The sequence below is a fragment of the Ambystoma mexicanum genome, chromosome 9, assembly GCF_040938575.1.
Source record: "Ambystoma mexicanum isolate Mex_15411 chromosome 9, UKY_AmexF1_1, whole genome shotgun sequence".
NCBI lineage: Eukaryota > Metazoa > Chordata > Amphibia > Caudata > Ambystomatidae > Ambystoma > Ambystoma mexicanum.
In genome coordinates, this window is record NC_090931.1 from 1,069,399,530 (window position 1) to 1,069,415,112 (window position 15,583).

General features: G+C 48.7%; 1 protein-coding gene across 4 annotated transcripts in view; it reads right to left on the reverse strand.

The window, feature by feature from the left end:
• TANC1 (tetratricopeptide repeat, ankyrin repeat and coiled-coil containing 1) overlaps positions 1-15,583 on the reverse strand; it is a 2,406,012-nt gene that overhangs the window by 458,628 nt on the left and 1,931,801 nt on the right. For all 4 annotated transcript variants that reach the window (XM_069616378.1, XM_069616375.1, XM_069616376.1 and 1 more), the window contains one exon: positions 8,842-9,027. In XM_069616378.1, the coding sequence (XP_069472479.1) occupies positions 8,842-9,027 (186 nt within the window). The remainder of the gene's footprint in view (positions 1-8,841; positions 9,028-15,583) is intronic.

The following is a 15,583-nucleotide window of genomic DNA, read 5'->3' on the forward strand; positions in this document are numbered from 1 at the left end:
AGTCCCCAAAGCCCTGCTTTTATGCAGAAAACCCCCATTCACTCAGCCTAGCTGTCACTCAAACATGCTAAGTGGTGAGCCGGCCGGCTCACCACTTGGGCCAATGAGGACGGAGTGCGACTTGAGTTGCCTAGGCAACTCAGTCCAGGGTGCCTAAATCCCCCTCCACCCTTCCTAAGTACCCCAGACAGAGTAGCACCACTTTGGAGTGCTTCTGTGGAGAAGCCCGCCAAAAAGTGGAACTAAGGGCTCAACTTGGGTTGGAGTCACAGAAGCGAACACAAACGCCATTTTAGAACCGAGTTCTGGCAAAAAATACCAACCGGAGAATTAATATTAAATAAATAAACCGGCGGTATGTTCGAGGCTATAGGAATTAAATAATTAAAGTTGGTAGCCTCGAACAATGGGAAATCCCATAGAGATATATTCGCGGTCGAATATAAAAAGTAGTATCCACTGCCACCAGCCTAAACTCGATCAGGGGGGACGGAGACGTGCCCCCTCGACTAACAGACCCCAGGGCAATCGAATTGCCCCGGCCAGTACGTCCACAATATGATGGTTTGTACTGGTTCTGTTCAGAATTTGAGACTAGTAAAGTCAATGGTGACTTTACATGCCCTGGGAGACAGCAGTCAGTCCCAGGGTATGGAGTCTATTTTGGGGGGTCACTATGACACCCCTGTGTTACTGCACTGAGGGTGCTGTGCAACACACATCACAAAAACACAAAGCCCTAATGAGTAAAAGACCCCATAGCCCATTAAACACATCTAGAGTCAAAGAAACACACTCAAATCATGCCCAAGAGTGAGGGTAAAAGAGTCTCACTCTTGGCAGGAGAAAATAAAATAAACCCCAAAAATCCAGCAAAGCTGCTGGGGGACTCACTAGGTTAGGAAATTCAGCCTAAACAGAGAATTCTCCCTAACAGGCTGCAAAGGCAGGTCGCTAAACTGGCTCTTCCACAGCTTAAATGTCTTAATTAGAGGCAGGGTATGCTTAGCTTTTCACTGGCCTTTTTGTATGATCTGTAATGAATCAGGAGTAAGACTCGGACGCAGAAACATTGTGATGATTGCTATAGACCTTTATCAAAGTCAAATAAGGGTTGGAGAAAGATCTCTCTCACACTATGAGGGGTTTCCGTGCCTCAACGAAACTAAAGGTTGTCAGGGTCAGAATTACCAAAAATAAAGAGTTATTTGTCCTGTGACCAAAACCCTATCCTGACCCTTATAGTTGAACTTAACAAAACGTGCAAAGGGATAAAGTCTTTCAATTGGCCACTTCTAGTCTTCCTTATTGTTCCAACAAAGTTCTGAAAGGTGCACACACGAACAAATGAATACAATTCCCCAAGGTTTCACAACTCTCAGAACAATAGAAGAAGGTCCCCCTTTTCTCGAGTTTTCAGCTTCTTTTCAACTCCCTACAACAGTTATTTTCCTTGGAAAAAGGCACCTTTCCAATCAAGGCGGTGTGATCCCTTTCCCCCTAGCATCACATACTCAAGGGTTCATCCTCACTCCTTGACTTACTCCAGAGTTCTTTTATAATTGTTCCACTCAGGGGTTACGATTCCCTTCCCCTAGATTTCACACTCTTGAATTGGGATGCAGGACTCCAGAACTGTAACCCACAACCCAAACATCATACCTCGCCACAAGAAAGACAAAGAAGCCATAACAGACAACAGAAATAATAAGAAAACCAAACCACCCAGGAAGGCACAGACCAGCAGGATCCTACAAGCCCAGAAAACCGGACAAAAAACATCCCACACAGCCCAAGGAGAGATACAAAGAACAGAGCAAAGAGACTACGTTGCTCGCTACCTCTCGACATATCACATTGTGACAAGCATACATGGCAAAAAAAACAAAACGACAGCCGACAAGCGTCACGAATACAGACACCACCAGGACACCAAACGTAACACTACAACTAATAAACCATCCCAACCCTGTCTCTGCATTAGACAATACCCCAATCAGAATCAGGGACAAGTTAGAATCCATCACACACTACATCACCAGAAACTGACAGGTACCTAAACAATTTCCCACCCACAGCGAACCGAAACCAACCAATCCCACCATAAACCTTATCAGTATATTCGACAAAGAGACTAATCACCAAAGAACCACTCCGCCCACCAGGTCCAAACAGGGAAAACCCACTGACAACAGAAACCCAACCGACAACAAACCGGACCCAACAAACAATACAAACAACAACCTGAAAGGAAATTCAAACAAACTGCACTGCAGCCTTTTCAATGTCAGATCCATGGCAAAACACTCAATAGAAATCCCTAACCTCTTAAGCGAAGGAGGCACAGATGTGCTCTTTCTCACAGAAACCTGGTTATCAGACAACTATAAAGCCATTGTGAATGAAGCAATACCACAAAACTACAAATTAATACACACCAATAGAGAAAACAGAAAAGGGATCGCAATCATACACAAAGAACGCATCTGAGCATCTCGAACCACAACCAACGCAGAAGACTATGAATCCCTCCTCATAAAGATAGAACTCAATGACCAATCCAACATAATATTAATACTGATTTACAGACCACCCTCTTACAACCCCAACTTTGCCACAAAACTAGCAGACAAGGCTGCCATGCTAACATCCCCCCACGACAATCTAGTCATACAGGGAGATTTCAACATATGGTTCGAAAAAGATAACTAGTACACAGCAAACTCTCTGTGCACTCCTGGAAATTCTGCACTTCTTGCAAATAGTAAATGGAAGCACACACAACGCCGGACACAATCTGGATACAATCTACAGCGCCACCTACTCCAATGGTATGGAGCGACCACCACCTAATACAATTCTACATTACATCCCAAACTCGCCCAGCGCCTGGGAAGGAAATACTCCATACCAGCAAGAAAAGAAACTGGGAGAACCTGGAACTAGAGGCACTAACACACCTCCTAGAATAAACTGTCCCAAGCGAGGAAGAACCCACAGAAACAAGCATAGAAATAGCAGAAGACACTTAAAATGTTGATCACCATGGCCCTGGACCAATTCACACCAGCTAAATCATTCAAAGCAACAATGAGAAAATTGGCAGAAAAATGGTTCACAGAATAACTGAAAGAACTGGAAGAAAGAAAAACGCAAAATTGAGAGAACAATACACCCAACGAGACAAAATAAAATACCAAAGACAACAAACTATACAAATCAACAGTCCTCAAAACAAAAAAGTTCTATTACGTGCCACAAGAACAGAATCCCCAAACAATCCACAGAAAGAACTCTTCAAAATCATCAAAGAGATGAAAAACCCTTCCTCAAGCGAGATTACCATCGCCTAGACATAAGCACTTTGTGACAACATTACCAACCACCGTAGAGCAAAAATGCAATCCAGGAGACCATCAACCTAGCTCGAGCAAATACAACCACAACCACAGACACCGGAAAAACGCAGATTACAACAAAACTCATTTGCCTAGAAACATTCACACAGAAGAAGAAACCTTTGGCACACTGATCAAGGGCACCAACCCTGCAGGATCCCCAAGGGACCCCTGTCCACAGACATCTTCAAAGAAATCCTCAACCACAGACGCACTTCCAGGACCTAATGAATCTATCACTCAAAAGAGGAATAGTAACATCCTCCTTCAAATCAGCATACATCAAACCGCTGATAAAAAAGGAATCCGAAAGCACAGAAGACCCGAGTTACTACAGACTAATATCCAACCTACCCTACCCAGCAAAGATCCTGGAGAACCACGTACAAAGCATCCTTCTTAAACACGTCAAAAGAAACGGAATACTGACCAGTCACATGTTGGCTTCAGACCAATGAGAGGACCACAATCAGCACTTCTATCGATATGGGACGGCCTGAACATAAATGCAGACTACAATGCCCAATCAGCCCTCATACTATTGGACATATCAGCGACTTCTGACACAATCAGCCATGCTATATTAATAAAAAGATTGCTGGAATGTGAAATACAGGAATCCGCAGTCAAGTGGCTTACCTCATTCCTAACTAACCGAAATAACCTACCTACCACCATTCACCTCAAACACCAGAAACATACCCTGTTGAGTCCCACAGGGATCCAGCCTCTCTCCCTTACTGTTCAACTTCTATATGTGCCCACTGATGAAAATCATTCACCACAGTCTTACCACCTATAACTACACAGACGGCACACAACCGATTGTGAAAACAAACAGAACACTGGAACAAAACAGCAATCTGAACAACTGACTCACAGACGTATACAACTGGATGACAATGAACAACCTCAAAATGAACACAGCAAAAACTGAAATGTTCTCACCCACAGGATTCAACAGGGGGAACCCACAGGATTCAACAGGGGGAACACACAACTGGATTGGCTGATCGGCATTGGGAGGCAACCAGAGACTACAAATGTAATAAATAACCTAGGAATATTCATGGACAACAGACTATCTTTGGAACTGAACGTAATCCAAAAAACGCTTCTTCCTCCTACGACTGCTCAGAGGATTACTTGCCTACCTCTCCTTCCCTCACAGAACCCTAACAATCATTATTCTGATACAAGAATTGACTAAGCAAACAGACTCTACCTTCAAATGCCGGAAAGACTTACCAAAAAACTCCAAAGTGTGCAAAACATAGCTGCCAGGATTCTATCTAAGACTAAACGGACTCAAGCATTGAAAAGCCTGTGCTGGTTACCAGTAAAAAAGCGCATCAAATTCAAAGCACTTTGCATCGCACACAAAGCCTTGCACAGACAAGAAGCGGAATTCCTCCAAGACAAGATTAGCCAATAACTAAGATCCAGCTACGACTTACAAATAGAGGCAAAACACTATGAAAAACAGAAATTCGGCGGAACAGCTATCTCATCTCTAATTACTAACATCTGGAACAACATTCCCAAAGACACAAGAACCACAGAAGACCACATCACCGTCATAAAACTACTTAAAACCTAGCTATTCAGCAGACAATGACAACCTCGAAGGGACACTGGCAACACCACCACCACAGACAAACCACTAGCGAGTAGACGGGATGGGACAAAAGAAGCACAAACAAGATCCTGGCTAGATACTGTCAAGCAGCATCTAAAGGACCGCGCCAGAGGATGATTTTGAATAGAAATTAAAAGAAAGAAAAAAGACTGATTTTACTAACCCATTTCCCTTTCTGCTCCTTTTACATAACTGACTCCAATAACACCATACCAGGACTAGCCACAAATGCAACACATTAGCATATTTACACCTAGAGTGAACAACCCACATAGTCCAAAACCCATCATCAATGCAACTACTCACCAAGAAGCCAGATTATTTTAGAGCCAGTGACTCTGGATCCCTTATGGTAACTATCTAACCAGTGCAACAACATTATCTTTTTGAGGACAGGTCCTCAGACTCACACTCACATTTGCCTGGTATACTATCCTGCCAGGACTCTACAAACAAGTTACTTTTTCACACACATATATTTGGGTGCAAGTCCCAGAATTGCACAGTGCTCCTTAACTCTCCAGGAATGTTCACAATCTACAGTTCCAAAGGGCACAGACCTTCCCCTGATTTTGATCTTCACTTCTCCCTCTTGCCAGTCTAATCTCAGTTATTCAACAATTTCAAAGGATAAGGGGCATGGTCCTTCCCAGAGTTGCTTTCTTTCTCTCAGGCGTCGCAGCTTGTACTTTTTTCTGTACTGCTCACAGTTCATGCACATGAGCCACAGTGCCCCATCCCTTCTCTGTGGGCTCACCAGCTTTCCGTGCTTCTCAGGGTGACCGATGCTCCACCGCTTGTCTTCTCTTTTTTCTCCTGCAGAGTTCGGGAGGCTTCTCCCGGCTGGCGGTCATAAGTGTTCTCGCTCTCCTCCCTGGGCTGAAGCCCAACCTGGCTTCTCACTCCCGGCTTCTTTCTCTTGCGGCCTCACTGCTCACTGGAATCACCCTCTAAGGTAACAGGTGTGAGGGCTGCTTTCCTCTCCTGTGTGTTGGTAGCAACTTGCGGCCACGGCACCTTGTCCCATCTTCTCCCCGACTCGCCAAGCTACTTAGGAGTGCCTGGACCGGCGGTCTCACACGCCGCCTCCACTCCAGAGCCTTTGGGGTTCCAGTGGGTTTAGATACTCAGTCTGCTTCATCGCTTCCCTTCTCACTCTGTTGACAGCAACTTCCTGCCGCGTCCAAGATGCTGACGCTTGGAGGATCTCTCTGCTGGATCTCAGCTGTGTTGATTATGAACGCACACATTATGGCTGGGGACCACCTAGAACCAATCATGTTTTAACAAACACTAGAGTGAGCACTTTGGTTCTTCAGGAGAATCTCTCTCTTGGCAGTCATCTTTGTCTCACTACTTAATGCTCTATGTGAGGGAAGAGTTCTGTCATCAACTTTTACAGGTTATTTTAAGGAACTGCCACAGTATGCCATAAAGGCATGAAGGATTGAGGGAGTTTCCTCAAAAGAAAAGGGGGATACAATGTCTCACCTGCTGATGTTGTGTCATCCCCCTGAGGGTTGCCTGCCCCCATGTGGTTTTCCCTCAAATAGCCACCCCCAGGGTCAGGATCAGGTAGTGGCTGCTGTCCCCTAACCACATTGGTGGAGGCTATCCCTGGAAAAGGAGTGATGACATTATCTCCGAGCTTAATCTCCACACTGAACTATTGGTTGTCTTCATGACCATCAGTCTGGCTTCAGAGCTGCCAGAAGCACGGAAACTGCTCTCCTGAACAACCATGAAGACCTGCTCTCCAACCTTGATTCTAACACCCCGTGTGTCCTCATCTTGCTTGATCTCTCTTCCGCCTTTGACACGGGTCACCATGCCATCCTGCTCAAATGTCTCTGTGATAACCTGGGTATACCTCAGGCCCTGGCGTGGCTGACTTCTTTCCTCTCTGACCGACCCATCCTCCCAGGTCCAACTTGGGTCCTTCCTCTCCGCTATCTTTTTCTCTACCTGTGTTGTCCCCCAGGGGTCTAACCTCTCTCCCTGGCGGTTCAACCAATACCTGGCATTTCTTGACCACCGCATTGTCGCTCTCTGCCTCAACTTTCAGTGCTATGCGGATGACACTCAGCTCATTTTCAGGCTACCTTCGGCCACCACTTCTCCTTCTCTCAACACGGAGTGTCTGCTATCCAGGAGTGGTGTCCAGCCAATGACCTCTGCCTTAATGCCAGTAAGTCCGAGATTCTCCTCATCGGCACACCCACTCCCTCCTTGCTGGCCTCTCTTGGCCCTCTTCCTGCTCCCACCTGTGAGGCTAAAAACCTTGGGGTCATCTTTGACTCCAAACTCTCCTTCTCTCCTCACATCTCTTGACGTCTCTAAGAAGTCACACTACCAACTGCACCTCCTCAGAGGTATTTTCCCTTTCCTCTCCTTCCCCCAGAAGCTCACTGTCTTCAGAGCTCTGGTTCTCTCTGGGCTGGACTACTACAACAGCCTTCTGCCTGCCTCTACTCTCCGCCCTCTGCAACTCATCCAGAATAGGACTGCGAGACTTGTCCTTGGCCTTAAGCCCAGGGATTGTATCTCTCCAGGACTGAAATCTCTGCACTGGCTCCCAGTGGCTGCGAGGATTAGGTTCAAAACCCTCTGCATTGTCCACAAGGCCTTCTGGGGCCTGGGGCCTATATACCTTCAACTCTCTCTTCCTAAATATCTTCCTTCTCGGGCTCTGCGCTCATCCGCCTCCAACTCCCTCAGGGTCAGTCGCTTCTCCAAGCAACAAGTTGGTGGCAGATCTCTTTCCTCGGCTGGGGCCTCCCTCTGGAACAGCCTCCCTGAAACTTGAGGAGAACCACCTCCGGTTCCGGAAGCATCTCAAAACCTTTCTCTTTGCTTCCACTTTTTCTCCTCCTCTCCCCTGCTGACCTCCTGGCTGAAACTGAACTGGTTACCTGGCCACCCTCTGATCTCGGGCCCAGGTTCCTCCCCTGCCAGTCACACGCACCTGCACTGCCTGCCTGGCAACCCCTGCACTTGGGACTGTTTCTGAATCCCTACAGCCACACCATCAGCACTTGACACCTGATTTCTGCACTTACCTTTGCACTCTGCACCTGCTGGCCGTTACTTTAACCTTGTGATTATTTATTCCTTGTATTGCACTGCCCCTTCGCCCCCCCGCACTTTCCCTTCCCCCATCCCATGCACTTGCGCGATCTGAATGACACCTGGCCTAGTAGGATTGTTGTCCGTCCTCTCTTTGTTCCCCCTCCCTTGCCTCGTCGCGCCTTGTAACACTTGTGTATAGGCGCATTATAAATGCTATATTATCATATCATATATATCATATCAGATTCAGCACAGCTCACAAACATCACAACATTTAAATGAATTGACGTCATGGCTTGATGAGACAGCAGATACAGTAATACTAACAATAATAACAATATGAGTCCCATTTAGCCTAAATGTGACACAAAGGCATCTCTAGTTTATATATTTTATAGACATGAATAGCATTCTCTATAAATGTACATTTCATATTACTTGATTTCAAATGAATTAAGTTTACAATGGAGACTAAAAAAAAGAACTGGTTTCCAAAGACAAGATTAACGACAGTGAAATAGCATCTAGCCAGCAAGGTATTTAAAGAAAAAGATTAACCATAAATAAGGAACTAAATTATATTAAACAACGCTCACCAATGTTATTGTGTCCCGGTAAATAAACACCTATTCTTTAAAAGCCTACCTAGTATAATGCTGCTAAAGAGTAACTTCCCTTTAATAGCCACAAATCAAGACAAAGATATTTAAAGCATCCAGGTCAGTACTCGCTTACCTGACTGTGCCCCATGCTGGCCGCAGCTGTTAATGCTTGCTGCAGTGCATAGTTTTTTCTCAAAGAATTCTGCTGGCGAGAAGGCACAGGCCATTCACTGTTGATCAAATACTCAAGGATGTCACAGTGGCCTTTCAAAGCACAATGTACCAAAGCGCACTGCCCTTTTTTGTCCACGTGGTCAACCTGCAACAATAAAGTTTACATTTCCTGAGTACTTATATGCACTTATTTTTGTCAGGATTTATCCCTCTAATTGGATATTAATTTATGTTGATATATGTATTGAAAGCTCTGATGTATATAGTAGTTTTAAAGTTTATACTGAATGTTTAAAAAGGTTTCACTAAATACACAAAAACAAAGTTCAGAATAGTCCTCCGACACCATCAATATATGCATCCTTTCAAATTAAAAATATTTTTTTCAGTTCAGCTTTTAAACAGCAAGCTTTTAAAATTATACTACAGCAGGTTTACTGCTATTGTATTGGGTTGCGTAAAACAAACAAGTTACTCCCTTTCCTGGTAACTTTCTTTCGATGGGATGGTCTGACGACGTATTCCATATCTATGACGGTAATCACCACAGCTGTGCTGCTTCGGAAAATTTTCGGCGTCTGCGTCCTGCGTCGATGACATCGATGCGCCGTCCTCGAGGACCTCCTCTGACGGCAGACGTCACCCGATGTGATAAGTAGGACGCACGACGCCCGTAGCCTCAGTTGTAGTTTTTTCACCCAGAACGTGTGACACCAGTCTTCTGCCAGTCAGACACACAAAGCCTTGCGGAAACCTAAGCTGCAATCGCATAAGAAATTCTGTAGTGGGGAAGGTAGGGAGGGAGGGATATGGAATACGTTGTCGGACCATCCCATCGAAAGAACGTTACCAGGTAAGAGAGTAACTTGTTTTTCGAGGGGATTGGGTCCTCCGTCGTATTCCATATCTATGACAGACTCCCAAAGCAGTACCAAAGCAAGGAGGTGGAAAAAATTTAGAATGCCCAATCAAATTGCGGAGTAAAGGACTGCCTTGCCAAAGGCCAGATCCTGTCATCGGATGGAATCGAGGGAGTAGTGACGTACAAAAGTATGTACTGACGCCCAGGTGGCTGCATCACAGATGTTACGAATAGGAACACCCCTCTGTAGGGCAGTAGATGCAGCCATACCCCTTGTAGAATGGGCCCGCAAGCCAGCCGGTGGGTCCTTACCCGCCAAGCGGTAACACTCGGAGATAGCCAAAATAGTCCAACGAGACAAAGTCTGTTTCGTCACAGCTTGTCCCAAACGCTTTCCAGCGTAACCAATGAAGAGTTGATCGTCCACTCTGACCCGGGACATGCGTGAAATATAAAAATATAAAAGCTTAACGCTCTCCTAGGATCAAGCCTATGGAGCCTCTCCTCTTCCTTACCAGGATGTGGAGGAGGATAAAATGCCGGAAGAACAACCTTCTGGCCCAAATGAAATTCCGACACCACCTTCGGAAGAAAGGAAGGACGAACTCCAAGGACAACCCTTTCCTTATGAAACACAGTGAAGGGTGGCTTAACTGAAAGTGCCTGTAACTCACTCACTCTGCGAGCGGAAGTGAGCGCAACTAAAAATACAGTTTTAAGAGTTAACAGTCTCAAAGGACAAGAGTGCAAAGGCTCAAAGGGAGCACCCATCAGAAACTTGAGAACAAGGTTTAATTCCCAACCGGGCACCTGGAAAGGTGACGGAGGGAACACAGTGAGCCCTTTCAAAAACTGAGAAATTAAAGGGATTTTAAAATAGGAACACTCTTCGGACGAGCGCTTAAATATGGACAGCGCTGCCAGGTAACCTTTAATGGTACCCACTTGCAAGCCCCTGTGGGCCAAAGAAAGCAAAAAAGCCAGAACCATGGGAATGTCACATGCAAAAGGATCCACATTCTTAACTCTGCACCAGTCGCAGAACTTACGCCAACGGCAACGGTACAGAGACTTAGTTGCTGGCCGTCTGGCCACGAGCAACACCTCCATCACGTCTTCAGGGAGGTCCCAATCCTTGTGCCTCAACCTTTCAGAAGCCAAGCGTGAAGGTTGAGGGATCTGACCTCTGGATGGAGAACCTGACCTCCCTCCCGTGAGAGCAGATCGTCTCGGTAGGGAAGACGACGTGGAGGGCAGATGGACAAGTCGAGAAGGTCCGGGTACCACGTCCACCAGGCCCATGCTGGAGCAACGAGGATCATCCGGGAACCAAACCTGCATAACCTCCGCAGCACTTGCGGGATGACGGGGACTGGAGGAAACGCATACTGCAGTGGGAAGGACCACTCCACCACAAACGCGTCCCCTAAAGCTCCTCTTGGAGGAAATTCCTTTCGCACTTCCGGTTGACACTGGAGGCGAAGAGATCCACTTGAGGGGTCCCCCAAAGGGTGAAGATCTCCAGGAGTATCTCCTGAGCCAGCTCCCACTCGTGAGAGATGTGCTCTGCCTGCTCAGAGCGTCCGCCGTCTCGTTGTTGTCTCCGGCCAGATGAACTGCCGAGATCGAAACTTCCTTCCGAATGGCCCAAAACTCGAGCTGCATCGCCTCCCTGCACAGAGGAAGTGACCCTGCCCCCTGCCTTTTTTTGAGGTAGTGCATGGCCACCGTGTTGTCCATCAGGATCAGGACACTCTTTTCTCGCACAGTCGGCAGAAAAGCCTTCAGGGCTAGCCTGACGGCCCTCAGCTCCAACAGAATGATATGGAGTCTGGACTCTGACGGAGACGAACGACCGCTGACTGTCAACTTGTTGGCATGAGCTCTCCATCCCGTGAGGGATGCGTCCGTCACGATAATCACCTCCGGCCAGGGAAGCCAGAACGGAGCCCCCTTCCTCAGATTGCCTTTGACGGCCCACCACAGAAGGTCCTGGGTGACCGAGGGCAGCACCTGAACAGGGTCCGACATCCTGCCGGAGGATTGCGACCACTGCATCTTGAGTGCCCACTGCAAAGATCTCATCCGCAGACGAGCCTCTGGCACCAGAAGAATGCAGGATGCCATGAGGCCGAGCAACCTCAAGAACTCTTGAACTCAAGAACTGTTGAAACGTGTGCACCATCTGCTGAATGTGAAGAGCCCTCACCTGGGGAGGAAAACACTGCCCGAGGGATGTGTCGAGCACTGCTCCGATGTACTCGAGCCGCTGTGTTGGCGGCAAATGGGACTCCTTTAAATTGAGGGAGAAGCCCAGCTTGTGAAGGGAGTGGCAGGTGACGGACAGATAATCCAGGACTTGCTCGGGAGAGCTCCCCCTGATCAACCAATCATCCAGGTAGGGGTAGACGTGAATCCCCCCCCCTTTCCTGAGATGCGCTGCCACCACCACCATGAGCTTGGTGAAAACCCTCGGGCGGAGGTCAATCCGAACGGCAGGACCCGAAACTGAAAGTGCGAGTCGCCAACCGCGAACCTCAGGTACTTCTTGTGCTTGGGATGGATCGGCACATGGAAGTAAGCGTCCTTGAGGTCAAGAGAGACATAAACCAGTCCTGAAGTTGAAGGGTCTGGAGGACTTGAGAGAGTAGCCATCTTGAACTTGTCCTTCCTGAGGAGTTTGTTCAAACCGCGCAAGTCCATGATGGGTCTCAATCCCCCGTCTTTCTTTGCAATAAAAAAATAAGGGGAATACCATCCCTTGTTCCTCTCCGCTTCAGGCACCAGTTCTATAGCGCCTTTCTCCAGCAGGGCTTGAATTTCCTGTGCAAGGAGCAGATCCGGACTCTTCAAAGAGGTTCCCTGGTGGATTGTCGTGAGGCCTCTGCCGAAAAGGAAGACAGTAGCCATGGGTTATGATCTCCAGAATCCACACATCTTAAGTAATGGCACCCCCCTCTGCAAGATGCTGCCCCAGCCTTCCCCCAACCGGCGAACCATGGGACATGGCCTCATGAATGAGTGGTAGCGGCTGCGGCGTTGCCTGAGGGCAACGAGGCAACTGCCCGAGCGGCCTTGGCACCTCGAGTACCCTGTTTTCCACCTCTGGCACTCCTACGGTGGCCTCTTTGACTGACAGCTCCTCTCGCTTTACCAAAGGATGAGTAATAACGAAAGGAACCACCCCTCCATTGCTGTCCCCTAGGACGAAAAGGCGGAGGTTGTCGAACGACTTCGCTGCAGCTTTGGAGGTCTGCAACCTCTCAAGGCTCTCGTCAGCCTTGCTGCCAAAAAGATGTTCACCGTCAAAGGGCATGTTGAGGAGCCGGGACTGCACATCAGGAGCGAACCCAGACTTCTGCAACCACGCAAACCTGCGTATTACAGTGCTCGCCGCCATGGACCGGCTGACGCAATCTGCCATGTCCAAACCCGACTGAACGGACTCACACATGGCATCCTTGCCATCCTGGACCATAGCAAGGAAACCATCCCGTTCGTCCCCTTCGGGAATATGTTCAGCCGCTAATGCAATACAGTTCCACAGAGTGTGCGTGAAACGAGACAAGGCACATACAGAGTTGGCCGCCTGAAGCGCCATACCCCCTGAAGAAAACACTTTCTTCACCCAGCCATCAAACCGTTTGTCGTCCCTATCCAGAGGGATGGTAAGATACGACGCCCGCTTTGCCGGGGCCGTAGCCGCCTGCACCACCAAACTCTCCGGAGTGGGGTGCCTGGTCAAGTAGAAGGGGTCGCTACTGGCTGGACGGTATTTTCGTGACAAAGACTTGCCCACTGCCGGGAGACTCTCCGGAGCAGTCCAAGCCGCTGCCGCCACCCTTATCTGTAGAGCCATATGAAACGGCAGTACCGGGTCAGTTGGGGGACCAAGATCGAGGATGTCCGTAAGATCATCCTGAACAAACTACCCTAGGGGAGCAGACCATCCCAAGTACTCGGTGATCCTAGACATAAGGCGCGGTACGAAGAATCGGCATGAGTGCCAGGCTCAGGCCCACAAAACTCCACCTCCGGAGAGGTGTCCAGTCCACTGGCATCATGCAGTGACTGCCTCAGGTCCTCAAATTGGCTACGGCCCGAGAGAATCTCATCTGGCACCGTATCCGGAACCATGCCCTCATCAGAGCCCTCATCAACCTCTGAAATGTACTCCAGGCGGTGATAGGAAGGCACCTGGGGACCAAAGCCATGCTTGACCTTAGCCAGAGCCTTTCTAGGGGTATCCCCCGTGCCACGGGGCTCCTCCAACACCACCGCCTCGAAAGGCGTCGAGGGCGCCACACGAATCGGCGCCGCGTCGAGAGAATCGGCGTCGTCGTTGAGTGAATCGGCATCAACGTCAGCCGCAGCGCCGCCAGCACCGACACAGACCTCGAAGCCGGAGCTCCGAGCGTGTCCTTCGACATCCTAGGCGCCGACAGCGTCGACGACCTCCTCGGAGGCGGAGCCTCGAGAGAGTCCGTCGACGTCCTCGGCGCCACAGGCGTCGATGTCTTCCTCAAAGACTGCACAGGTTCACGCGGTCTCGAGCGCGTCGAGGACCAGGACCTGGAACGGGCATGACGAGAACGATTCCCCTTGTCCGAGCGGGACCTCTCCCGCGAATTGTGCCGATCACCCGAGCCCGAAGGCATGCGAGCGGTGACTCTCGACCGATCTCACGCGGAGGCGCGAACGGACCGGTGCCCTGCGATTCGAGAATCGCTAACATTTTATTCCCGAAGGAAGCCTATTCCTCCGGTGTCGCCTGCTTGGTGGGATAAGTGACCAGCCGATGGGCAGAGTCCTCGGAAGAGGACGGGGAAGGCGACCGATGCCGGCGCTTCCGGGAATGCCTCGAAGAGGGAGAGGAGTGGCGAGACCGACTCCTGGAAGGAGACCCACTGGACTTCCGACGATGATGCGCTGAGTCACCTCTCGAATCATCCGTCGAAAGCCCTGCAGACCTCGACTTCCCGGGGCTTGGACACCTTACCTACCGACAACAACTTCTTGCGCTCCCGCAAGGTTTTGGACGTGAGCGACTGGCAGTCGACACAGTCATCCGTGTCATGAGCCTTCCCGAGGCACCAGAGGCAGGCGTCTTGCGAGTCCGTCACAGACATCTTGGACCCACAGTCCTCGCACCTCTTAAAGCCTGAACGCGGGGTTGAAGATGAGGTAGACATCTTCACGAAGGAAAACTTCTTCACAAAACAAACAGGTTCGAAGAACCAAGAGAACAACAGAAACTCCAAAGAGTCGAGGCGTACCGGGATTCACGAAGCAAACACGTTCACGGAAAAAACAGAACTGAGGCTACGGCCGTCGTGTGTTCTTCTTATCACATCGGGTGACGTCGGCCATCGGAGGAGGTCCTCGAGGACGGCGCATCGACGTCATCGACGCAGACGCCAAACATTTTCTGAAGCAGCACAGCTGTGGCGATTACTGTCATAGATATGGAATACGTCGGAGGACCCAATACCCTCGAAACATCTTTACTGACTAGAGTAAAAACACATCTGCAAACATTTTCTCCAAAATATATGGTTTCTGAAGTGACAAAGTCCATTAAATCCATTCTCGTTGCAAATCTTGTTTATGTGACTGTTAGGGCGATTTATCATTATTGTGCTTCATCCCCTCTCATAGTGAGGTCCCCAGCACTTTCTGTTGGACTTCTGGACCTTTTTCTTTTAATCCTGAATGAGTGGAGCCTTTTTCCACTCATTCATTCTTATGGGCTCTGTCTTTTCGAACTCTATTCTTTGTAATCTACCTGTAATATGGAGTCTGTCTACTCCATAGCTCTTAAAGAAAGCTGTGTTTTACT